The 27276-nt window shown below is 40.4% G+C and overlaps 1 protein-coding gene across 1 annotated transcript in view; it reads right to left on the bottom strand.

Annotated features, from left to right (window-relative positions):
• ARIH2 (ariadne RBR E3 ubiquitin protein ligase 2) overlaps positions 1-26202 on the bottom strand; it is a 48713-nt gene extending 22511 nt beyond the window's left edge. Inside the window, 5 exon segments of the mRNA XM_082704392.1 lie at positions 5892-5903; positions 5905-5937; positions 20259-20602; positions 22617-22676; positions 26033-26202. Of these exon segments, the coding sequence (XP_082560518.1) occupies positions 5892-5903; positions 5905-5937; positions 20259-20507 (294 nt within the window). The 5' untranslated portion in view covers positions 20508-20602; positions 22617-22676; positions 26033-26202.
• Between the last annotated feature and the right edge of the window lie 1074 nt (positions 26203-27276).

Genomic DNA, 27276 nt, shown 5'->3' on the forward strand with positions numbered 1-27276 from the left:
TATTTATTTATTTGACAGACAGAGATCACAAGTAGGCAGAGAAGCAGGCAAAGAGAGGGATGAAGCTGGTTTCCCGCCGAGCAGAAAGCCAGATGAGGGGCTCGATCCCAGGACCCTGGGATCATGACCCAAGCTAAGGGCAGAGGCTTTAACCCACTGAGCCACCCAGGCACCCCGCATATAAGCAAAATCTTAAAAAAAAAAGAAAAGAAAAGAAACTAGAAAAAGAGGACTAAACTCAAAGCAAGTAAAAGGAAAAAATTAAAAAGATCCAAAGAGAAATAAGTAAAATTCAAACCAAATAATACTGAATAATAAATCCTGTAAGTTGATTCTTCCAATTTTAGTATATGTGCTGCCGAAGCGAGCACCTGTAAGTTGATTCTTAAAGAAGATCAACAAAGCTAATAAAAACCTTAGCCAGAACATTTAAGAAAAAAGGGAATACAAATGACCAATAACGGGGGTAAAAAAGGGACTGTCCCTACAAACCTTACAGATACTAAAAGAAAAATAAGGGAACATTATAAATAATCTATTTTTTTTAAAGATTTTATTTATTTATTTGACAGACAGAAATCACAAGTAGGCAGAGAGGCAGGCAGAGAGAGAGGGGGAGGCAGGAATCCCACTGAGCAGAGAGCCCATGAGGGGCTTGATCCCAGGACCCTGAGATCATGACCTGAGCTGAAGACAGATGCTTGACCAACTAAGCAACCCAGGCGCCCCATCAATAATCTATTTTTAATAAATTTCATATCTTAGGTGAAAGTAACAAGTTCCTTGAACATTACTTAGCAAAACTGATACAAAATGGAAAAAAATAAACTGAATAACTCTGTATCTATTAAAGACATGGAATTCATAATCAAAAAATTTCTCACGAAATTCCATGCCCACAACTTTTTACTAGAGAACTTCATCAACGCTAATCTTAAACACTTTCAGAAACTCAAGAAAGTAATACTTCTTCCAAATTAATTTTATGAAACTAACATAATTCAGATACAAAAAATCTGACGGGGCACCTGGGTGGTTCAGTGGGTTAAGCCTCTGCCTTCAGCTCAGGTCATGATCTCAGGGTCTGAGCCCTGCATTCCGGCTCTCTGTTCAGCGGGGAGCCTGCCCGCACACGCCCCCCCCCACTCCCTGCCCTCTGCCTACGTGATCTCTGTCAAATAAATAAATAAAATCTTAAAAAAAAAAATCTGACAAAAATATAACAAAAAGAAAATTACAGACCAGTATCCCTTATAAACAGACACAAAAATCAATCCAAATATTTTAGCAAATTAAATCCAGCAATATAGAAAAAGTACAATATGGCATAATGAAATGAGGTTTATCCAAGGAATGGAAAGATGATTTAACATTTGAAAGCTCCTATTATAATTCACTTAATTAACAAAATAAAGGTGTAAAAAATGATCATTTGTGTTATAGAAAACCCACTTGACAAAATTCTATATTCATTCAAGATAAAAATTCTCAGCAAATCAGAAAAAAAATGAACTGCTGAATCTGATATAGGGCATCTATGAAAAGCATTATATTCAATGATGAAACAGTGAATGCTACTATGCTACTATCAGGAAAATGACAGATGACCACCCTCACCATTTAACATCACATTGGAGGTCCTAGCCAGGGCAGTAAGACAAAGTGGGGGGAGGAGGGAGAGACATAAAATACCTTAATAAAAGACTGGAAAAAGAAGCAGCAAATTGGTCTCTATTTCTAGATAAAATGACTATTTACTCAGAAAATCTTAAACAAATGTACAAAACTACTACTAGAACTAATAAATGAACTTAGTAAGATAACAAAGTCAATATACAAAAACCAAATGTATTTCTATACAGCGGCAAACAAATGAAAACTAAAATTTAAAACAGGTGAAGTGTTAATAATATACTTAATTTAGACTAATACATCTAAATATTTTCTAACATGTAATCCACAAAAATTATTCATGAACTATTTTATTTCATATCCTTTTATTCACGTAAGTCTTCAAAGTTCACTGTATATTTTAAAATTATAGCACATGCCAATTCAAACTGGCCACATCTCAAATACCCAATGGCTACAGGGGGTCATAGCCACTGGACAGAACAACACAGCTCCAGACTGAACACAGCAATTAAAATTAATCAAAATCAAAGCAGGGGTTTTTTTGGGGGGGACTTACACTATCTGACTTCAAAACTTTCTATGAAGCTACAGTAATCAAGACAATGAAGTATGTATGGGCTTAGAAACAGGGAGATCAATGAAACAGAATAAATCCAGAAGTAAACTCAGACATCTAAGGTTAATTTTATACAGAGGAGCCAAGGAATTCAGTAGAGGAAACATTCAACAAATGGTTCTGGGATAACCAAATATCATTATGCAAAAACAAACCACGGAACTTAGAGACTTCACAGCACGCAAAAAGGAACTCAAAACAGTTCACAGATTTAAATGTAAAAATCTCTGCATCCTTGGTTTAGGTAAAGATTTCTTAGATACAACAATGAAAGCACTATCCTTGAAAGAAAAACTGATAAACTGGACTTCATTAAAATTAAACTTTTAGTCTTCGAAAACATTAAGAATGTCTTGGAAGAGATGGAAGAGACAAGCCAGAGACTAGGAGAAAATAATTACAAATCATGTATTTGACAAAGACCTTAATTCAGAATCTATAAAGAACTCAGGCAACTCAATAGGACAAACAACCCAATTTTTAAAAAATGGGCAAAAGATCTTAATACTTTACCTGAAAAAGTTATGAAGAATAAACATGCAAAAGAAAAGATCCTTAATGTTATCAGTCATAAGGGAATTGCCAATAAAAATTGCAAGATACCACTTCATACTCAACAGAATGAATATAATCCAAAAGACTATCCATACCAAGTGCTAGCAAGGATGTGGAGAAACTGGAACCCTTATACAACACTGGCAGGAATCCAAAATAGCATTCATCTCGGAAAACAGTTTGGCAGTTTCTTAAAACATTAAACACACACTTAGCATACAAACTAGCAATCCCACTCCTAGATATCTATCCAAGAGAAATGAAAACATATGCCCATTTAAAGCCCTGGACAAGAATGGTCATGGCAGCATATTTTATAATCACCCCAAACTGGAAACAACCCAATGTCCATTAACTGATGAATGAATAGATAAACAAAATGTAATATATATCCACACATGGAAAATCATTCAGCAATAAAAAGGAAAGCACTACTGACACGTAACGTGACATGGATGAACCTCAAAAATGTTGTGCTCAGTGAAAGAAGCCAGACACAAAAGATTACATACTGTACAATTCCCTTTATATGCAGTTTCTGGAAAAGGTAAAACCATAGGGATAGAAAGATGATCCCTAGTTGCCTGCAGCTTTGAGTGGGGACTGGCTAACAAACACAAAGAACTTTCCAGATGATGAAAATGTTCTTTCTATAACTCAGGTTGTGGTGATGGTTACATCGCTGCATAAACTTATTAAAATTCATCTAAAGGTACACTTTAAAATGGGCAAATTTAATGGAATATAAATACTTTAAGAAATCTCTATAAAAATAAAATTGGTTGGTTGATGGCTAGATATATATCAAAGCAAATGTAGCAAAAGGTTAGCACCTGTATAATCTTGTTAGTAGGTATATGGATGTCCACTGTACAATTCCTTAAACTTCTTTGTTTTAATTTTTCAAAATATAAGTCAGGAGGGACTTTTAACATAATTGCAGTGACTTGCATGAACAAATGTCACAATAACAAAATGCTGATCTTTATGCTACTGTATCAAATAGTCATTTTGACCTTTTACTTACTCCTCAAAATGAAAAATTTCCCTACATGGTTTGACCAAAGGTTAACTGATCATACAGTGTGAATTTCAGCATAAGCAGATATAACTTCCACAAAGATCTATAATGCCAGTAACTTTACAATACTCTGTGGCTCTCTCTCAACCTCCCAGACCAAGTCTTCTTAGTGTTCCAATGGACACTGCTCCTACTCTTTCTGCTCCTTAAATGTTGCCATTCCACAAAGCACAGCTCTCAGGCCTGTGAGTCGTCAGAGTTGTGGCTAAGCCTTGCTCAGTGTGAACAGAAGCCCCAAAGGTAAGAACTCCTCTCTTATTTTTCCTAGGAGCTGGGGAAGGGAATGTGACTGATCAAGGTGGGGAAGGAAAGGCAAATAGTAGTAAAAAGTTCATCAAAGACTGAAGGATGCCCTCAAGTCTCCAGTGGTCCAGAGTCAAAAGATTTGGTAAGAGCACAGAAGCCAAGAGCAGCCTTATCTTCCCTGCCTTTTCCTCCCCTTTCTCTCCAGACCCTCAAACCTGACCAACAATAGTTCAGGAACCTCTGGGAGCTTTCCTTCCAGCTTGAAAAAAAAAAAAAATGTGGGATCACCTTCCGTTGTCATTTACCCTGAACACTGCTCTGCATTGCAAATCCAGTCTGGCTTCTTTTGCCATTGCATTTATAATCCAAACACCCTCGAATGGTTTCCAGTTCTTTGTTTCAGGAAAACCTTAGCTATATGCATGTCAGAAAGGACACTGCTGCTGGTCATCAGTATTTCCCAAAGGCTGCAGACAAAAATCTTCACTCATCTTCTACAATCTATATTTGGGACAGATGCTTAAAAGTTATTTCCATGATATGGGTCCTCAAAACATGTTCGGTAGTTACCGCTTGTGCACTGATAACCTAAAGAAGTAGACAACTGCTGGGAGAGTTAAGCTCTTCTTTCTGTTTCTTATAAACAATGTAGTAAGTGTGTATACAATTCCGACCCTAATTCATAAGTAGGGCCTGGGGGATGGGAAGTAGGGACCAGTGGGAAATGCAGAATATGGGCCAACGGTGCTAAGATGTTTCCCACAGAGATGTAATAAAGGGTACATGAATGCTTTAGCTGCAGTAACCAGCAAGGAGCTCCTCACTGGTTAAGAGTATACAAGTCCACCACCTCTGCATTTCATTAGATATTCTGGAGGCAACTGCCTTCCATGCTCTAAGGGCTTCAGAGACTAAAGAAATGAAACAGTGTAAACATCCAACTGTCACTTAAAGTCGAGACCACCCTGACGAGATAAAACTTCTGAATCTGCATGGCCTCCAACCCACTCACTACAAGAAAACAGCAGCAGGATTTCAAGGCTTTAGATAAGCAGCAATCTGGCTACTGGCTTATACTTCAGCAATTCTGCGGAGTGCTGTCCCACCCCATGTTTCAACTTTACTGTGCATATTTTCTCCATAGGTCCCTAAGCAGAAAGCAGACTGTGATAAAAACAGTTTCAAAAATCACAGGTCCCCAAGCCCACCTCAAGTTTGTTAGTAAACAAGAACCACAAATTTCTTTGTAAGTCTCTATCAGAATTTTATATTAATCATTGAAACAAACATTTCTTGATCTCCTGACCACAAAGAACTTAAAATACTAGAGTGAGATAAACCTTGCTACTGAAGAAAATCATAAGAACATACAACATTTTGGACCCTTTCTAATATACAGCCAATATCCATCTTTAGAAACAATGTTTTAAGAGTTTCGGGATATTTAATAGTTACTACTTGACATCCCAGAGCACCTGGATAGTGTATGTTTAGTATTCCAAAATAATGTATAGGACGTGCTAATTTTACGTAAGGATCAAGGCACATAGTGAGTAGCTTCTGCTCTTGACAAAAGTTTCCAGAGGAAACGCATGAGCACGGTCAGTTGCTTCTTCCTCTTTTTAGTCACCTATAGCTGCTTGAAGCTGTCCAGCCCTTGGGGACAAGTTAATAACATGGCTTGCAAATAGATCCTTCCCCCAGAAAAAAGAAATCCAGCAGCCCACCAAAACTGTCACCAGCCCTTCCCACACTTACCAGTGCCATAGGGAGGATGCAGCTGATGGCAGTGAGCATCAACGGCCTGAAAAAATACAGGTGGTAGTTTCAATTTTTATTTAGAATTCTTACTTGCCAACTGCCTGAAAATTTTTAAGGCTACACGAATGGGTCTCCATGCCTCAGCCTGTGTTAAGCCACTTCGTGGTCCAATCACATTTGTTAACAAACACTAGTAGTAATTCACTAAACAGCAGAGATGGAGGAAAGGAGTGAATTGCGGGTGAGCTTCTGGATCTGGGGTAGAAAGGGACATGACATAGGAAAGCTAGCCTAAGGAGATCAAGATGGATGAATTCAGGTCTTGGAGGGTAGGGGGTGAGGCGAGAAAGTACTAAAAGGGATAAGAGGAAGAAACAAGGTTAAAGTACAGAGACAAAGGAATAGGTGAATTATCACCCTAGAATGGGATGAAATCAGCAGCAACGATGGTGATAGCGGGGTCCCACCAGGGCTCTGACTTGCGGCAAGGCTCACCCCTACGGTCTAATTTAAGTGGTGGGCCTTCACTTCTCCCATACTTCACATCTACATATTCTCAGTTTCTAGGAGGTCAGCTCTCTGGCTCCTGATCACAACTTCGCTTCCTTTCACTTTTTTTTTACAGGTCTCCATGGTGGGAGAGCTGACTTGTAATCAAGGCACCCACGCTATTCATGTTTTGAAAAATCTGATTAAATTTGAAGATTTCTCATATCTAACCTTAACTCACTCTGTCTCTAAGCATTAAAATAAATACCAAAAAAAACCCCAAAGACCTCACTAAATAAAAACTTTATGCAAAATACAATAAAGCAAAAATATGAGTCATCCATCCCTGACCACCAGGATACTTTTTATTATGAAAAATTCCAAACATCTATAAAAGTGAAGAGTATGATGAAAATCATGTACCCGTCACCCAGCTCCAACATCAACTCATGGCCACTCAGGTCCACTCTATCTATACCTCATCTATCCATTACCTGCTATAGTATCACGGAGTAAGTCCCAGCCTATCTTTTAGGAAGCACATTTTAACGAAATTCCTCTGGAAAGTACTTAGTACAAAGGGCTGGTTAAGCCCCTACGAGAATTTTAAGAGTTTTCCAGGGGGTGCCATGTAAGCAGGATGACCACCATTTTTATGAACCAAGGTCACATCCAATAACCAAACCAAAAGAAATGCAGACAGGAGCTGACATCAAATGAACTGCACATTGTAGGACTAAAATCCAAATCTCCTACCATGTTCATGCAGCCATAAGCCCACCCTGTCCAAAAATGATTTCAAATAATGCTCTGCCTCTTGTAGCTACTGCTACTGTGAGGAGGCATGTAAGAGGGAATACCAAACACTAGCTTGGCAGTACCACTCATGTTCCCACTCTTCTCTAGAGGATACCTCAGAGGCTAGCATATCTCACTGATAAAGCCATGGACTCCAAGAACATTTTTCAAAGACAGAACTACCAATTGTTGGCCTTAGCTGTGCTTAAAACATGTAACGCTATTTTTATAACCTTTCTGTTTATATAAAACTCCATCGGAAATGGAAGCTCCTTGAGGACAGAAATTTGAAACAACTTCCTTTTCTGCCATACGCAAGCACTTGGAACAATGCCAGCACCAGTACTAGGCAAGCACTTGGAACAATGCCAGCACCAGTACTAGATCCTGTCACTGCACACCCACACTCTCCTCCAGAACCCAGACAGGCACCAAGATCTTCTGGCCTCTAGGGGATGCAGGAAGAGGCCAGATACAGCTCCCAAGGAAGGTTAAAAAGAAAAAAGAAAAAAAAAAAAAAAGAATTTAAAAAAGGAAGGACAAGAGGTCCTCTGAGTTTGCAGAGGGTTCTGAAGGGCAGAGATGGTTACAGGAGGTTTGAGGAGACAAAAATCAAATAAGGGTTAGAGAAGGGGGAAACAGGAAGGAGTTCAGGCTGGAGTCTGAAGAAGCTACTTTAAGTTTTTCAACAGACCAAGATAATCAAAGTGGCACTTTTAGTGGATATATCAGAAAATATGAAATACAAGTAGAAAAAGATTTATTTATATCTCCTCTCTCACCATTCTAAAAAAAGCGATGGCAGAAACTAAAGGCAAAGAGATCTTAGAATTATTTTATGGTAGAGGTCAGACTATTTCCCCTCCCAGTTCTCAGCATCTATCTAAAAGTTAAAACAGCGGAAGACACTCAGGAAAGAAACATTTGTTTATTGGGAATCAACAATAGTTAGGAACCTATCCCAATTACCAATGAACAAAGAAAATCAAATGGCTCATAAAAAGCGCTTTGATGAAAAGGAACAATACCTGCCACACCATCCCACCCCAGCATGCCAGTCTTCCTAACCAGGAGAAATCTCCACCAATTCTTCTGGTTGTCACCAACCTCATTAAGCATGCCCATAATTCTCTAGCAGATTTAGCGCACTTATACCACTCCCTACCACCCCTTCCAAGGCCCAACCTTTTTATATTTAAATTACTACTTTCAGTTCCTTCCATCAGTTACCTTTGTAACTTTAAAATACTGTTTACAGGACCAGAATTACTCTTTCTTCCTTGTGCTTCCAAAGCCACTATCCATAAAGAAGGATATTCTTCATACATTAGGCACAAATACATTTTCTATTCAGTCACCACCAATTACTCATACTTGTGCCACTTACGTGTTTGATTTGTGTTTGGCTTACAACTTTCTGCATACAGTTTTTCTGCTTTGCATAGTTGTTCTAATTCCCTTGCCCCTTGTAAAAAGTTCTATGGTTTCTTCACCGTATTCCAACTGTCTTCCAGCTTCTTCATTTTATCTGTTGCTTGGAATCTATCCATTCCCATTCCCAAATAAATTTTTCCTGGATCCCACCAAATCTGTGTCCAAATCTGGGATGGCTACTTTCCAGGGTAAAACAGAGCTCCTGTTGCACAGGTAACATGAGTCTTTTCATTGGACTACTAGGTTAGTTCACACATTTCTTGAAATTTTTCCTTTTTTAAAAAATTTTCATCTGTAAATAACTGCTTCAGAAAAGGTGTAAGGAAAGAAAATTTCAGGAGTCCTTGCACATCTGAAAACAAGTGTATTTTGCTATGACAGATCTGGTTCAAAACCATTCTCCCTCAGGGCTGGGAAGATTGCTGCTCCACTGCCTTCTGGTTGTCACTGCTGTGGATGACACATCTGATTCCCATTGCTTTTAGAAGACCCAGTGTATCTCATAGAAACTGTTTATGGTTTCCTCTCTATTCTTGTTTTTCTGACATTTCAGTCACAATTCTTAGCCGTGGGTCTTTCTTTATTCGTCTGAGCACTGGGTAGAAACTTTAAATATGAAGAATGCTCCCTTCTTTTGATCCTGGAAATTTTTTTCTTATACTTTTAAATATTTCTCTCCTTTCAATTTTTTTTCTCACTTCCCAGAAATTTTGGCAGATGATGGTTCTCTGGATTGATCCTCTATGTCTCTTTCTTCCACATCATTTTTTGCCTGTATTTTGGCTTTATGCTGAGATTTTCTCTTGACTTAATCTTCTGATCTATCTATGGAATATTTTTTAACTTGGCAAACATAATTGACAGTTTCTTCCAGATGGCAACACTGATTGTTTCATGGATGCCATATCTTCTTGAATATCTAGCAGATTACTAAATAGTATGCTTTTAAAAACAAGCAAAACCATCTACTGGTCTGTTTCAGCTCAGATCAATTTTCCTGTTTCTTTTCCATTTTGCATGTTTTCCTCAAATGACTGGTGATTCTTGGTTAAAAAACAAAGGGCCACCAAAAAAAGGAATGAAGTAGTGATAAATGCTATAACTTGGATGAACCTTGAAAATATCATGCTAAGTGAAAGCAACCAGACACAAAAGGTCATATACTGCATGATTCCAATTATATGACATATACAGAATAAGTAAATCCATAGAGACAAAAAGCAGATTAGTGGTTGCCCAGGGAGAGTGGGAAATAACTGTTTAATGCGTACCAGGTTTCCTTTTGGGTAATGAAAATGTTCTGGAACTAGACAGAGGTTATGGTTGCACACTGTGAATGTACTAAATGCTACTGATTTTCAACTTTAAAGTGGTTAATTTTATAAGAGTATTACAATTTTAAAAGGGGTGGGGGATGTCAGGAAAATGAATCCAACTCTGTGTACATGGACAGAACCTGTCAACTGTCAACTGACAGGCTTTTCTTTAGGGTGCTTAATCAGAGGCAGCATATACCCAAGACTCAAGAGCCCCCAAAGTGAGCAATGATGTCAGCCGATCTCACACTCTCTAAAGGCCCTATTTCTCCCCGGGGGTATCCTATTTCTTAAAAATATGCACATTATTTTGCCTAGAAACCAAGTGGGGGCAGGGCTGACTATTTTACAGAGAACTTTCTAATTAATCCCCTCATTTGCAGTTCGTTTATCTCTTCCAGCCTTTGTCAGTCAAATTAGAGCTCACAGGTCTCTTCAAAGATCTGCAGTCTCTTCAAAGATTTGTGGGACAAAGGAGCTCCTGTGTGCAAGGTCTCCACAAGCCACCCCCCTCAACCTACTCTTTGTTGTATTAAGAGTTTAATAACATGAATATGCCTTTACTTTCATTTTCATAATATTTCAAAATAGAAAACCATCCCTGAATTTACCTCATGCTCTTCAGCATCATCTTTCTCCCTGCCCTCCCCAACCACTGTTTTACTTTCCTTCACAATGGGTTTGCATTTTCTAGAATTTTATATCATTGAAATCATAAAATATTTGCTCTTCTCCCCCCCTGGTATCCCTTATGCAGCATACTTTTTTGGGATTTACCAATGATGCTTTTGTAAGCCATTCACTCTTTTTATACTGCCGAGAAGTATGCTGTTCAATGGGCATACCACTACTTGTTCATTCACCTGTTTCTGGATATTTAGGTTGTTTCCAGTTTTTGGCTATTGCAAATAAAACTGCTACAGACATCTGAATACCAAACAAACAAAAACAAATGGAGGGATACAAAGGTATATAAGGACAGCCAACGATCTTGCAGCAGAAGCCAATGCTAACATGCTAGCGGGGGAGGGGGGGATGTGTTCTGCGCCATAAAATTCAAAACTCTTAAAACATTCACACTGCAGATATTATTTGTCATTTTTACAGCTATCATTATCACCATGATCCTAAGAAACCACTTTTATCTTGATATCGATGACACAGGAAGTTATGTTTAGACATCAGAAATATTACAGGAAAAAAAATACAGGAAACCTATCAAACTTGCCAGTATAGTTGGGTGTCTTTATCCTACCCCTACTCCAGTTATGAAATCAGTACACTCTGAAGGCTGGACACATCCTTTCGGCAGCCAAAGAAAATGCACCCTTTCCTCCTCGCTTTGATAACCTGAATTGTTTCACAATTTTTTTGTACTCCACATGAATTCTCCACATAAATATAATGAATACCTTGCCTCATCTCTAAAATAAGATTTTATTTTATTATGTCTGCATAAAATTCAGGCTTCTGCATCAGAATTGACAAAACTAATTCTGAGATGCACCCCAAGCTGGGAACCATACATCTACCAGGTATATACTGTCTCTGCTTAGACTTCAGCCAGCTTCATGGAACTCCTTTGATAACTGTGTCTTCTATTTACAATGGGAACCTAGAGAAGTAGAGGTCTGGGGTTAAATTCTCAACTTCTGCATTTGTTGACTTGGCTTAGACAGTCGGATCAACAACAAGAAACTCTCAAAGAGTTGCCCTGGCTTACAAGCAAGAGTTTCTAATTAGCATAAATACACAGCAAGACACATGTACAGAGCGGTACAGAGACAGGAGTGTCCAACTTTGACTGGGGAACAGGGAGGGCTTCGGGGGGGAAGGTAGTCAAGGGTAACTCAGCTTCCCAGCTTGGTGGATGGTGGTATCATCAATTAAGACAGAGAATCCAGGGGCGCCTGGGTGGCTCTGGTGCCTGGCCTCTGCCTTCGGCTCAGGTCATGGTCTCAGGGTCCTGGGATTGAGCCCCACAACGGGCTCTCTGCTTGGCGGGGAGCCTGCTCCCCCCCCCCCCCTCCGCCTGCCTCTCTGCCTGCTTGTGATCTCTGTCAAATAAATAAGTGAAATCTTAAAAAGAGAGAGGGAGAGAATCCAAGCAGCTAATTTAAAAAAAAAAAATTTTGTTTTTTAGAGAGAGTGCACACACGAGCACAGGCAGACAGGGTGGTAGGCAAGAGGCAGAGGGAGAAGCAGGCTCCCTGCTGAGCAAGGAGCCCGATGTGGGACTCGATCCCAGGACACTGGAATCATGACCTGAGCCGAAGGCAGCTGCTTAACCAACTGAGCCACTCAGGGGTCTCCAGGCAGCTAATTCTGATGGCACTGGAGTTATTTCTTGTTAAAAGGAGGCAAAGCTATCTACAGACTCTGGAAAATAAAAGCCTAAACTAAGGGATAAAAGAAATGAGAATGACTAGAGCATATACTGGCCAAGAAAGAAGCCACTAGTCAAAGACAGCAAATTTTCCAGATGGAGACCACTCTTTGTTCATGATCCTAAGAACAGTTCTGTTCTATTAAAATCTCTAAACCAACCTTTTGCTCACTTTCCCTGTATTTTTCTCCATTTCTGGTTGGTAACTTGAGGTTTTCACAGTAAAACCATTTCATGTGTATAAAGATTTGTGACAGTTCTAAGAAAAGGGAACATAAATAAGCTTCAAATTCTGATAATTCATGTCGATTTGAGTAATCAAGCCACAGGACAGACACATTTTAGGAAGAGCAAGATGAGAAGCTTCCTGTATCTCATCTGTACCTTTCTCAAATCCTTCCTTATAACTCTTTCCTCTTTTGGGCAGAGAAATCTAATCTGTGAAATTTTTCCTAGAGCAGTAGGGGCAAAGGCAAAGTAAAACAAAAACAAAAACAAAACAGAGGAGACTGGAACAGAGCACAAGTTAAAGTAAGGAGATGCCCCAATAATAAGAACCCCCAATTATCCAAGTACTTCACATTAAGTAGTTCTATCAATGCAGGCCTAAGACCAAACACAGCAGTCAACCAAAAATGTAGGAATAACAGACAAGCTATATTCCCCTGCATCCTTTTCCTGGTCCCAATTCAAAATTCATTTTGTGTTATTTTTACTTTTCTTATCAGTGAGCCCCAGGAGAAGGGAACCGGAGGCTCTGCATGAAGACAAAAAAATCCAAAGTACATGATCCATCTACCATATGCACACTAGAAACATCATCAGCAATATGCCACCCAGAACCTTCCTCAATGTGGCTTTTAGCCTGCAACTGAAAATGCACATTCCTAAGAGTGTGTTCTAAGGAACTGCAATAAATATGTGAAAGGAACAATCCCACTGTTCTGCACTTGCCCTGCCATGACTTGCCTTCCACCATAACCATTTGTTTGAACATTCATGTGCCAGGTACTTTACATGCATTATCTCATTCACTGCAGCGAAGGAGGTCTTTTTATCATTATTTTACAGTTGAGAAAATTGAAGCTGAGAGATGTTAGGAACTTGCCCAAGGTCACATTATATTAAATGGCAAAAAAGGAAATGGAGCCCAACCATCTGACCCCTAGCCCTGGCCAAGGGCCAAGGGCCAAGAGACTCAAAGGCCACATTTACAAAAGTGTTCACAGCCAACATAACCAGTCCGCAAGAACTGTAACACATAAGTACTTACCTAAATGCCCAATGGAGAAAGTCTGAGCAAATTAAGCCTCAATATGATGGTGTGATACTCAGCCATTTAAAGTAATTTATGAGGATGAAGTAAAAATGGGGAAATCGTTAAAATACAGGCATACCTCATTTCACCATATTTTGCAGATACTGTTTTTGTGTGTATGTGTGTTTTCAAAAACAAACTGAAGGTCTGTGGCAACCCTGCATCAAGTAAGTCTATCAGCACCATTTTTCTGATAGCATTTGCTAACTTCCTATCTCTGTGTCACATTTTGGTAATTCTTGCAATATTTCACATTTTTTCATTATTATTGTATTTGTTATGGTGATCTGTGATCAGTGATTGCAACCTGCTGAAAGCTCAGGTGATGGTTAGCAATTTTCAGCAACGTTATTTTAAAATTAGGATATTTACATTATTTTATAGACAAGTTGCTACTGAACACTTATCAGACGACTGTATAGCATAAATACAACTTTTTTTGCGCTGGGAAATAAATTCATTTGACGTGCTTTATTGTGATTTTTGCTTTATTGCAGTGGTCTGGAACCTGCAATATCTCTGAGGCAAGCTTGTATATAAGAAAATAGCAGAATATAAAAATACATGTACAGAACAATTACCAGAATCTAACATCCATCAGGGAAGGAATCTATTATGTTGTTCAATGCTATTTTTTCAGGGCCTGGCACACAGTAAGTGCTTAATAAATATTGGTTAAATGAATGAATTGAAGCACAGTAATATTATGTATAAATTTGGGTAAGACCTGCAGGACTATAAGCAAGGAAGAAAACTTTTATTTTAGATTAAGGAATTATGAAGGATATTTCTTCTTTAAATACTATAGTAACACCTCAACAATAAAAGGTTAAATATAAATAAGTTAAGGATTAGAACACAAATGTAGGATTAAAAGCACCCCTTAAGGGGGCACCTGGGTGGCTCAGTCAGCTGAGTGCCTGACTTTTTTTTTTTTTTAAGATTTTATTTAAAAAAAACAAACAAAAAAAACAAAACAAAGATTTTATTTATTTGTTTGAGAGAAGAGCATGAGGGAGGGACATACAGAGGAAGAGGGAGAAGCAAACTCCCTACTAAGCAGGGAGCCAAAGGACCCAAAGGCAGACACTGAAGGCAGCTGAAGGCAGATGCTTAACCCACTGAGCCCCAGGCACTCCGTGGCTGACTCCTGGTTTTGGCTCTGATCATGATCTCAGGGTCCTGGGGTTGAGCCCCCTGTTGTAGGCCTCGGCAGGGAGTCTGCTTGGGATTTTCTCCCTCTCCTTCTGCCCCTCCCCCTGCTTGCGTGCTCTCTCTCTAAAATAAATAAATCCTGAAATAAAATAAGACCACCCCTTGATTATGCATCGTTTGTATGATAATGTGAAAGTACAAGAAAAAGACTAGAATGAAAGCTGCTCTTGAATCTGATTAAGAGCTTATTTTCTGGAAGGCGGTAAACGCGTGTGGTGCCAAGTGCACAGTGAGCAAACAAAGTCAACGATGACAATAACCTTACTAAACTGGCAAGACAGGCACAACTGTAGCACTAGTTGTACTTAGGCAATTCTCAACGTCACTCTGGACATTTTTCATCTCCCTTTTAAAAATAAATCTGTACATCAGTAAAATGCACATCAGATTTCCAGACTAAACATCATGAAGTATGACACACCCACTAACAACCAACTATTTGAAACACAGGAATTTAATCTAGATTCTATTGAGATACAGGCATGCAAAGAAATCTGACATCAGGTCATAAAAATAGAAATCAGATGGCTGCTCAGCATAAATACTCAGTGTTACCAAGCCCAGCTTGAGGATACTCCCATTAATAGTAATAAAACAACAAGTACTGTTAACAAATATATAAATAAAAATGGTCTAAAATCCCACTATATCAGGATAAAATAAAGTTGACATGATAAGTAAAATTAAAGTCTTTTCCAGATATTATACAAAAACTTGGTGCCACTTAAGAGAAAGACTAAATACAAGGTATTTTGTGAAAAACATCAATTGCTCATGTTATCAGTACCAAATGTATAGAAATGAGATTGTTTTGAACATGAGACTATAAAGACTTCTGCACTTGGAGTCAGAAGCATTGAAAACTAATTATGATTCATCCACAAAGGGGAAAAACGATCCACAGAAGAAGAATCATAAAAGATTTTCCAGCTACATTTTGCTGAATATCAAACACTAGATTTTAAAATAAATTTAAGCAAAAGGGTGGCAGAATGAAGTATTCTATGTAAGTTTCCCCTCTACTGCAGTTAATACAATTCATAAAGCAAGAACTGTAGTAAAAACACTCATTATAACCAGCTTATTTCTCCAATCCTATCTGAAGAAACACAAGGCTTAAGAAGTGAACAGCGTAGTTCAGCAATGAAGAAGTTTAAAAATCCAATAGTAAAGACACCCCAGGCTGCATTCACAATCCTCCACATTTTACTCCCTTTAACCTATACTTTCTTCTTAGTCTCCTGCTCTAGCTCAGAACATAACTTTCCCATCACCATGCTTATCGACCTGTGGGGCTTGGACTTGACTGCTGTGACCTGCACTGCCCTTCTACTCCAACTTCAAGGTTCTCCTGCAACACAAAGCTCAGAGAGCTCACTTTTGCTCCATTAGACTGGATCTAGCCCAAAGTGGACTACTACTTCTCCTTTTTCATGCATTTGGGTGGGGACCTGAACCACATTCCTCCTCTCCTGCCCACACCCTTGGCACACTGCTGAGAGGAAGAGAGTAGCATGGGGGAGACTCCTCTGGCCCATCACTAATGAAAGCCAACCTGGGCTATCTGGGATGAGCCCCTTCTTGAGCAGCTTGATAGCAAATGCCTCAGGAGTTTCACAGAACAGCAGTAACAAACAGGATTAACAAACAGGATTCACTGAACAACAAAATTCTTCTTGGCTAACTACTACATATTTTGCAATAAAAATGTCTGTTATTACCAGAAAAGGACTCTTTCATCTGTAAGATAATCAAATAATCTTCCTGTGAGTGTCATATGAAAAGACAGGGTTTGTTTTTGTTTTTGTTTTAAAAGAAAAGACAGGGTTTTAAAGTTAGCTTTGTTTTCCTTAAAGACTTTCCTTAAGACATAAAGACCTACACAATCACGACAAATATTTGTCATAGATTTTCTCCCTCCTACAATATATCTCACCTGACAATCATCTAATCTCTGACTACAGTTGATACTTGAATAACATGGGTTTGAATCACACAGAGCCACCTGTACACAATTTTTTTGCAATACAGTACTGTAAATGTCTTTTCCTTATGACTTTCTTAACATTTTCTTTCACTAGTTTACTTTATTATAAGAATCTGGTATGTAATACACGTAATATACAGGATATGTGCTCACTGTTTACGGTATTGGTAAGGCCTCCAGTCAACAGTAAGCTACTAGTATTAAGTTTTTGGGGAGTCAAAAGTTATATGTGGATTTTTGGCAGTTTGGGGATTGGCACCCCTAGTCCCCATCATTGTTCAAGGGTCAACTGTATCCTATCTGTATAAGACGATAGCTAATTCTAAATACAAAGCTTCCATTTTGTCATTATCTGAACACAGTAGTCTCCCTACCCCCCCCCCCCAATAACAGATACTCATTTTCTCTGTTGTCTATCCTTAGCCCTTAAATCTGATTTCTTGGACACTTTCCTTTCTCAATTAATGATCTTACTCAAGAACTTGTTTTACAACATGTATAGGAAGTTACCCTGACACCAGGGGCCCTCACTAAACCAAAAACCCAGTGTCCCAGACAATAGGAATTTTAATATTTGAGAGACATCAAATCTCAAAAGACAACAAAAGGCTTAATTTTATGCCAGACAATGCCCCATCCATAGGTAACTGCCAACACACAAACAAAACAAGTGAAACAGACATGAGAATCAGTGAAAAAGTCAAGCCAGTCCTCAAACTTAGCTTTCATTCATAAATGACTGTTCCATATGGCTCTAACTTTAAACCACATACACATCATATTTCCTACCAGCCAAATAGCACCTAAATCATATGAAAGAATTAAATATCTCAATATGTCACAGAGTTGTACAAACAACACCAGGATCATCGGGGGACATCAGTAGTAATCTGGATGATCACCACTGATCTCTACTCTCAGATAAACATGCAATAGGGGAGCTAGAATAGCCAAAGCATCAATAAACAACATTCTGTAAATGCAGCACTTAAAATTATTCCCTCTCATCTCATAAAATATTAATCACAAAAATGAAAACGTTAGTTTTTAGCCAGCCTGAAAAAGGAAGACTGTATGTGATTCCCTCTCTAGTCTCAACCAAGCTGTTTTTGCCTACCCTCTTCGGTCAAATTCCCAAACTACTTAAAACACCACTGAGTCCCTTTATGCATAGCCAAGCCACCAAAAGAGCCAGAACCCTTGCTCCCCAGCTCCAGAAAGAAAATGGTTATTAGCATGCTTCTCAGTGAGACCTAGGGAAGGGGGAAAAAAATCTATCTGCTACCATGATCTAAATTTTCATGGACTGTTTTTTCCCCTTTGCCTCATTTTCTCTTTAACCCCTTCCTTGTGTTTCAACTTTCTTTCACCTCTTTTTATTTCTTCATCTCTATACCAAGTTTGTTTTGCTCCTTCTTTTCATGATTTTGAGGGTCAGAATGATGCCTTTTCCTGACAGCAGAGAAGGATGTACAGTAGGGGACTACGGAATCTGGCTCATATGAACAGCATCACTACTGTCATCAACAGCTGACAAAATTCACAGTATCCAAGAAATTATTCAACACCTACTATGGATGAAACACTGTGACAGGAATGATGGGGGAGAAAAGGTATAAAGCAGTTTCTGTCCTCTATGCAGTGACAATCTAGTCGGAGATCATGCGAAAATACATGAAAAGGTTAAACAATGTAAGCGGTCCAAAGACTGCAGGATGTGCACTAGTACATACAGGAGCTGTAATGTTTAGGCACCGAGAACAAAGGACGGTACAACCACTGTGTTGCAGGAATGTCAAGAAGGCTACCCAGGAAAAGTACAAGCTAGACTCTGAAGGCACTCGAAGGGAGGAAAGGGAGGGCTTTCTATGGGGAGACTTTCCAGGGGCCTAACCCTGTATCAGCTTAATAGCAAGGAAAAATGTAAAATTGGTAAATTTTATGTTATGTATGGTTTACCACAATTAAAAAAAAAACAAAGACAGGTATCTGGGCCCACCCAGAAGGGTAGGAAAGGCAGCACAGAGGAAACAGGGTGCTTATGCATAGATGAAACATCTGATGAACTTAGCCAACACACAGCCACACACCTGACAATACCTTTTCTAATTTTAAATACCAACACTGTGCATAACCTGACAATATGGTTAAAGCAAAAGAAACTAGTTGACCAGAGAGGTGTGTGCACTGTGAAGAAGAGATATGATGTCTTTTCTACCACAGAAATGTCCTCTGGAAACACAGGTCCCAGCAGCTTTACTAAAGCTATGGGGCAGAAATCCCAAATCCAGAGGTTCCGATGGGTCTCCATTCTTCAAAGTTTTCTACTGACCACAAGACAAGAAGTCTGCAACCCTTCCAGGAAGGAGTCACCAAAAAAGCTGTAGATTTCAACTTCCCACTAGCTGCTAATAAAGCCCTGAGTATCCAAATCTAAGGTATTAGTGAGCCTCTGCTGACCACCTGGGGGAAAAAAATCCCTAAACTAATAGATAAGGCAGCTTTTAGAGAAATCACACATGGCATACCTTAGTTACTTCCATTTAAATACCAACAAGAAAATCATTTGGTTGAAATCATGCCTATGTTCCCCTGACCTTCGATTTAGGCAGATAACAAGATCCATATAGCAGTTCTTGAAGGAAGGGCAGTGAAATAAGAGAAATGTCCCCACTTTCACATAATGGCCAACATTAGAGGAGAAAGAAACATGCTGGGAAATTGTCTAAATGAACATAAAAATAATTATTGTACATAGTGTTTTAGGTGAGTGTACTAGGTACTAGTCTTACATAGCACAAAACATACATGGTAAGGACAAAAGTGGCCTGAGGTGCAAGATTGAAAAGCAAGCTAATTTCAGTGGTAAAAATGAGATTCTTGCTGGAATAACCAACTCTTTAAAATTTCCATAAAATACCTCCCAAATCAAGGAAACACAAACTAAAATCTCTTCCAACATTAGTACATGAAACAATGGAATTCAATTAGCCCAGGGGCACTGATGACTCAAGGCACATCCTGGGTACCTCTCAAGACATTTGCCAGAAACTCACACACGGTGGTATAGAGGATGGTGATTCTGAGGCTAATCATATCTTACCTCATTAAGTTTCATAAGACTCACTTACCGAAACCATGTTAATCTACATAATTCTGCTTCTATGTACTTCCAGTCTATCCTGAATCTACTCCATCGTTCCTAATTTTTAGTAACTTGGGAATTTGAGGGCCTTAAATATGCATATTTTAGAAAACAAAGTAAAGCATCAAATGGGTCCAACTAATCCAACACATGTCCTAAATTTGGTTTCACTACAGCACCACTCATTCCATCAATCTGGAGGAGACATCAGTTAGCAAAAGCTTGTATTTAGATTTAACTGGGGGAATTATACTTGGAATTGACATCACTGCTCACCTTTAGGACAGAGGCTAAGCTGGTCATGTGTTCATTGAGGGCACCCTCAGATTCCTTGTAGGTCAAGCAGGTAAACTGGTACTCCTCAGGATCAAAGGCATCGGCCCCCTGCTGCTCCACATCGCTGGCTACTCCGACGTAATAGTCCTCTATGTCCCCAGGGTCCTCATCCTCTTCTTCCTCCTCACAATTTGGGTCATAGTCCTCTTCATTGCTGTCAGACCCCTGGCTATTCATGTCCACAGACATCTTAGCATCCAGCCAAGTTGCAGATCAGGAAAGCAGCTTTTTCCCCTCCCCCCAAACTTTACCACTTTCTCAAATGCATTAGTGTTTTTTGTCTTCTAAGGAAGGAAAAGAAAAAAATAAATGTTACTTACTTTCACTATGAGAAGTTATAACAGTATCCATTGAAGAATCAAAATAGTATAGCCTGGACCTATTACCATTATGGCCTATTCCAACTCTCGTATCATATAGGAAACATCATCATCATCTCCCTGCCCAGGCTTATCTAAGCGAAATTCTTTTCTTGAGGAGCAGAAGCACCTAATAATGGTAACTTCACATGAAGGGCCTGGAATGAAAGAGTCAGGAAGGCGGTCTACTCCATGTCAAAGGGTCAAATTTCCAAGGACTTATCCTTCCCATAGGAGTCCTTAAGAAAAAGGCACATCTCACAGCTGAAGGCCCACCAGGGAAGCAATCATAAGGCTGAATTACCAAAATTTAAAATCTCTTAATCCCTAACTGATTTTTTCAGTTTTAAAGGATTCTACTGATTCCTTAAAGGGGTATTCAACACAAAGAAATTGATCCAATTGAGAAGGAAAGCTATAAATATACAGAGAAGATTTTGGCAAATACCCATTAACTTTTCTGTACAAGTACTATTTCAAATGATCATCTGCAAGAAACAATATTATACAGTAATTTAATTTTTTTAAGATTTTATTTGTCAGAGAGAGAGAGAGAGAGAGAGAGAGAGAAAACCGCACAAGCGGGGGTCGGGGGGCAGCAGCAGAGGGAGAAGCAGGTTCCCCAGTGAGCAAAGAGCCCTATCTGGGACTCAATTCCAGGACTCTGGGATCATGACCTGAGCTGAAGACAAGATATCTTAACCCAGGCATCTCTTAAATAGTGATTTAAATGTAAAAACTCATAAGACTTTAAAATGCAAGAGCATCTGGATGAGATGGTATATAAATAACTTACATAACTAAATCTAGATTAAATACAAAAGTATACATGAAGTCTATTTGAAATAGATAAGCTTTCAAGGGGGTGGCTTGGACCGCTCAGTTGGTTAAGTGTCCAACTCTTGATTTGGGTTCAGGTCATTATCTCAAAGTCCTGAGATCCATAGGGAGTCTGCCTGAGATTCTCTCCTCCCTCTGCCCCTCCCCCTGGTCTCATTGGGCAAGCTTTCTCGCTCTAAAAAAATAAATACATAAAAAATCTGGAAAAGAAAAAAAAAGAATCTCTCAAAAAAATCAACCATCATTAAGACAAAAAATAAAAATTAAAACACATTAAAATGAATGCGTTAAGGAAAAAAAAAAGAACATGTAGTGAATAGGTAAAGGACCACAGAACCCCTTTTAATATAAAAATATCAGTGAATCAGTGGGGCACCTAGGTGGCTCAGTGGGTCAGAGCCTTTGCCTTCGGCTCAGGTCATGATCCTAGGGTCCTGGGATGGAGCCCCGCATCAGGCTCTCTACTCGGCGGGGAGCCTGCTTCCCCCTCTCTCTGTCTTTGCCTGCCTCTCTGCCTACTTGTGAACTCTGCCTGTCAAAGAAATAAAATCTTAAAAAAAAAAAATTATATATATATATATATATATATATATATATATATATGTATATAAAACTCTGCCTGTCAAAGAAATAAAATCTTAAAATCTTAAAAAAATATATATGTATATATATATATTTTTTTTCCCTATCTCTCTCTCAGTGAATCAGGGCGCCTGGGTGGCTCAGAGGGTTGGGCCTTTGCCTTCGGCTGGGGTCATGGTCTCAGGGTCCTGGGATCTAGCCCCACACTGGGCTCTCTGCTTGGTGGGGAATCTCTCCCCGCCCCCGACCCTGCCTGCCTCTATGCCTACTTGAGATCTCTCTGTCAAATAAATAAGTAAATAAATAAAAATCTTAAAAAAAAAAAATCATCAGTGAATCTAAGTTTGACATGCTAACCATAAATGCCCAGTTTTCTAAAAAATCACATTAATGAGAGCAGTACTAATATTTTCAGTTTGACTTTTAACAAATTGTTTTATATGGCAGAATCACCTAATTACAAATGAACTATAGTACTTTTCCCGCAGGAGAAAGTTAATCTTTAAATTAAAAATACCTGCAATTCTTGAAGATCTTTCAAGATGTCACCCCAAATAGTCTGTCATATAATTTCCATCTAAAATGAAAAGAGAAAATTCTATTTATATTTTTGACATTGGTACCCTGGTTTTGCAAATTTATTTTTTAACAAGTGAAGACATTTAAAAGGATAAGCAGCAAGGGAGCAGAGTAACTATGAAATTATTTTAAGTCCCACAGAAGCATGTATACCATTATATTGAGAAGAGTTATTAACAAGAGGAGTTCAATGGCCTTCTAAAAAACAAAGTGCTCAAAGTAAACAGTCAATAAGAATTTAACCTAGAATACTGGTGATGTAAATAGATACCCAGTTCCCTCCCTCAGTTTGAAAACCCACCACCTTATGCCTATGGTTCAGATTCCCTAAGTCACTATCACAATTTCAACCCTAAATGTTGCACAGAAGTGGACAAAGTAAATTGCAACTGACTTAAAATGAAATTTTTAGTATAAAATAACTTCCACGGTGATAATATAACAAATATTGCCAGTATTTCAGATCTCACTCATGAAAGAATTATTTTGAAATAAAGAATGTCCCCAATAGGATCCCCACTAGGCAATATTAATCCCCCTTTGTCACCTCTCTTCTGACATGCTCAAGGGTCATCTGACCTGCTCAGAGATACAGAGCTCACTATGCAAGACTATATAAGTACTATTTGCTCACTCAATTAGAAATCTTATGTCTATTTCTTTATACTACAGGATTTCTCAAAAAACTAAAACTTTGTAACTTCCAAAAAAATACTTCAGGGACGCCTGGGTGGCTCAGTTGGTTAAGCAGCTGCCTTCGGCTCAGGTCATGATCCCAGCGTCCTGGGATCGAGTCCCGCATCGGGCTCCTTGCTCGGCAGGGAGCCTGCTTCTCCCTCTGCCTCTGCCTGCCATTCTGTCTGCCTATGCTCGCTCTCTCCACCTCTCTCTCTGATAAATAAATAAAATCTTTAAAAAAAAAAAATACTTCAAACATGGACAAGTAAATATAAACCAAATGAAAATCAAGGTCTAAACAATGATTATGGAAGGTTATTTCTAAAACAGTAAAGAACAATTGATTTTTTTTAAATCTTTTTTTTTTTTTTAAGATTTTATTTATTTGACAGAGACCACAAGCAGGCAGAGAGGCAGGCAGAGAGAGAGGGGGGAAGGAGGCTCCCTGCTGAGCAGAGAGGCCACACAGGGCTTGATCCCAGAACCCTGAGATTATGACCTGAGCCAAAGGCAGAGGCTCAACCCACTGAGCCACCCAGGCACCCCTTAATGTCTTTTTTCTTTTACCTGTATTTTTATTAAAGATATTGCTTACTGGGAAAATAAAATTCATAAATACTGCTCCCATCTACAGTATTTCACTACCAATATTTGCTCTCATTTAATGAAGGCCAATTTTAGGTTTGACTCATTCTCATCTTCACAACCCTACAAAGTGGCTATAATTCCCTTCTTACAAATGAGGAAGCCACAGTTCAGAAAGGTTAAGTAACTTGCCAGGATCACAGTTCCAGCAACCCAGAATTAATACTTCCACCAGATCCACTGGCTACAAGGATTTATAATTCCCCACCACCCTTCCAGAGAACCTAATACTATCCACAAAGCTACCTCCAGAATCACAACAAACAGAAGACCAAGGTTTCCACTTTCTCTGGCTTTCTCCCCAGGATTTGAACTTAGATGTTGCCCAAAGGCTTCTTACTAACTAAATACTCAAAAAGCAGGGGAAAACTTCATACTCCCCTCTAAAAAAGAGAAAGTCATTTCATACTTGGTGAGAGTTCTAGGTCCAGATTTAAATAAAAACTTAATTTTTAATCTTTTCAAAATTAAATATCCCTAATTATACTCAAAAGAGTGCTGACATTGTTTGAAGGGGCCTGAATGTCACTGCCTTATTAAAAGAACTAATGACAATGCTCTGATTTCCTTTGGATGTTAAATATTATCCCTCCACCTCAAACAAAAAAGGAGTAATATAAATTACTTTTCCCCCAGAACCAAAGTCACATGTTGAGGAGACGTGACACCCTCCCTCCCTGGGCTAAAGGATCTAAACTGAAGACTTCTCTCTCAGTTTAAAGTTGACAAGAAAACTTTTTGGCAAGTCTGAAGATGTTTACTCCAGACATAACATTTGGCTCTGAATGGTCATTTAATAAGGATACATCTCTGAAGAAAACTACTTAGCACTTTAAAAATATGAACCGGGGCCCCTGGGTGGTTCAGTGGGTTAAGCCTCTGCCTTCAGCTCAGGACATGATCTCAGGGTCCTCCAATCAAGTCCCGCATCAGGCTCTCCGCTCAGCGGGCAGCCTGACCACCCCCGCTGCCTACTTGTGATCTCTCTCCTGTGTCAAATAAATAAAATCTTAAAAAAAAAAAAAAAGAACCAATAACTTAGTTTCAAAACCTGACACTATACTAGCCTGTCTAATATGGTAGCCACTAGCCCCGTGTGGTTATTAAAATTTAACTTTAAAACTAAACAGGGGGCACCTGGGTGGCTCAGTGGGTTAAGGCCTCTGCCCTCGGCTCGGGTCATGATCTCAGGGTCCTGGGATCGAGTCCCGCATTGGGCTCTCTGCTCAGCAGGGAGCCTGCTTCCTCCTCTCTCTCTCTGCTTGCCTCTTTAGGCAGGTGATCTCTGTCTGTCAAATAAATAAACAAAATCTTTAAAAAAATAAAAATAAAAATAAACAAAACCCTAAAATTCAGGTTTTCAGTCGCATTAGCCCTAAGTCAAATGCTCAACAGCCACGTGTAGCTAGTGGTTACCCTACTTAAGAACAAAAGTATAGAATATGTCCATTGTGGCAGAAAGTTCTACGGGACAGAGCAACAATCAGTACAGAGGTGAAGTCATCGGACAACACGGTTGTCTCTCCCGCGGCTAGCACAGCTCCTGGGCCGCACGTTTCTACCGAGGCGCAGGGACAGCCGCGAGGACACCGAACCCACGCGCAGGGGGACCCTTCGCAGGCGAGCGTTAACTAACTGCGCGGGTGGCACTGCGAGGGCTCCGAATGATAACTAGAGTGTGGGGCCCCGGAGGCGGCGCGTATCCCCGGCGCGCCGGGTGGGGAGGGCCCAGAGGCGCCGGCGCCGGTCGGTGAGAGGCACTGGCCTCCGACCTCTCCGGGAGCTGGGAAGACGGGAGGAGAAGGAAAAACCGCGAAACGCCAGGCGCCCGCCGCCTTGTCGTAGCCCTCAGCCGCCCCTCCGCGAGCGGCGTGGGCGCTGAGACCGGGACCCAGCGCCCGGGGGCACCGGGACCTCGCGGGAGGCGATGAAGGCGGAGCCCCGGTAGGGCTAGGGAGGCGCGCGACGAGGCAACCCCCCCTCCCCGGCCCGCCGGGGTAAACAAGGCCGCGACCCGCGCCGCACACTTACCGGGAGCCGCAGCCCGCGGCCGCTGAGCCCGGGCGGACTAGACCGGGTCCGGCCGGGCCAGAGGTTTCAGACACAGGCGCAGAGGCGGCGGCGGAGACTACGGGCCGACGCCGGTCAAGGCCCGCGCTCCTTCCTCCGGTGGAGCCGTCTCCGCAGCTCCGGAAGTGCTCAGTGCAGTTGCGTCACTTCCGGCCCGGGGTCGACCCGAGGTCGCCGAGGTCGCGGGCTGGTGCTGGGTGATAGCGTCCCTTGGCCCGCGCTTCACTGCAGTCCAGCACTGCGATCCTGAGTGTGACCTGGCACGGCCAGTGCCCACGGCTGCGGGAGGCGGCGGAGGAGAGGAGCCGGCTTATTGGAGAGTGGTCAAGGCGTCTCTTCCGGCTTTCGCCCGCTGGCACCGCCCGCCGGGATAATTTTAACCAGCGTTTTTCTGATGGACTGCTCGCTTCACTGTATTCGAGTGTAGTGCACACAGAAGACATGCTGACGTCCATGAAGTACCAAAGGACCGTTGTCTCCCGGCCCGCTGTCTGGTGGAAGAAGAACTGGGGCTCTAGGTCGCCGCGCCGGCCCGGGAATTTCTGCCTGCACTCTCAGCCCGCCGCCTGGTGGCCCCCCAGCCGCACAGACCGGGCCGGGCTTTCCCTTTACTCTCCGCGGCCTGGCCCACCCAGGTCTCCCGCTTCCCATTCATCGTCCAAGATTGAATCGTGATTTCGTTTCTTCAATTCCACATTTGCCTTGCTACACGGTTTCTAGAAGCAGTTTAGGAAGTATGCGTCATTATGACTGCCAGTTCCTTCTAGGACCTGTTGCCAAGTGTTGTGGATAGAAAGACCTGGAGACTCCCTCAGGTTGCTGCTGCACGAGTGAAAATGCGAGGGTGAAGCGGGTGATGTTACGGAGCATCCTGGCTGTGCCAGTCTTCGCATAACCCAAACTATTTCCACCCATACACAAGTCGTGTATGTACGGATACGCAAAGAATCTGTGTGTAACGAGTTCTTATTTTTTGCTTCATGCGTGTATTCGTGTATTTCTTATACATGGTTTTCAGCTAACAGTTTAAGAGCATGTACCTAAATAAGGCGCAAATACTAGAAATCCTCCCTCCTGCAAAAGGAAACAAATCCTAGAAAGCCCAAATAAATTTGGAGTGAAAATCAATAGCAATGACTAACAATTGCAGGATTACGAATTGTATATATGTTAACAACGTAAAAGTCTACTAAACTTGAATGTGC

The sequence above is a fragment of the Mustela nivalis genome (assembly GCF_964662115.1).
Source record: "Mustela nivalis genome assembly, chromosome: 1".
Taxonomy (NCBI): domain Eukaryota; kingdom Metazoa; phylum Chordata; class Mammalia; order Carnivora; family Mustelidae; genus Mustela; species Mustela nivalis.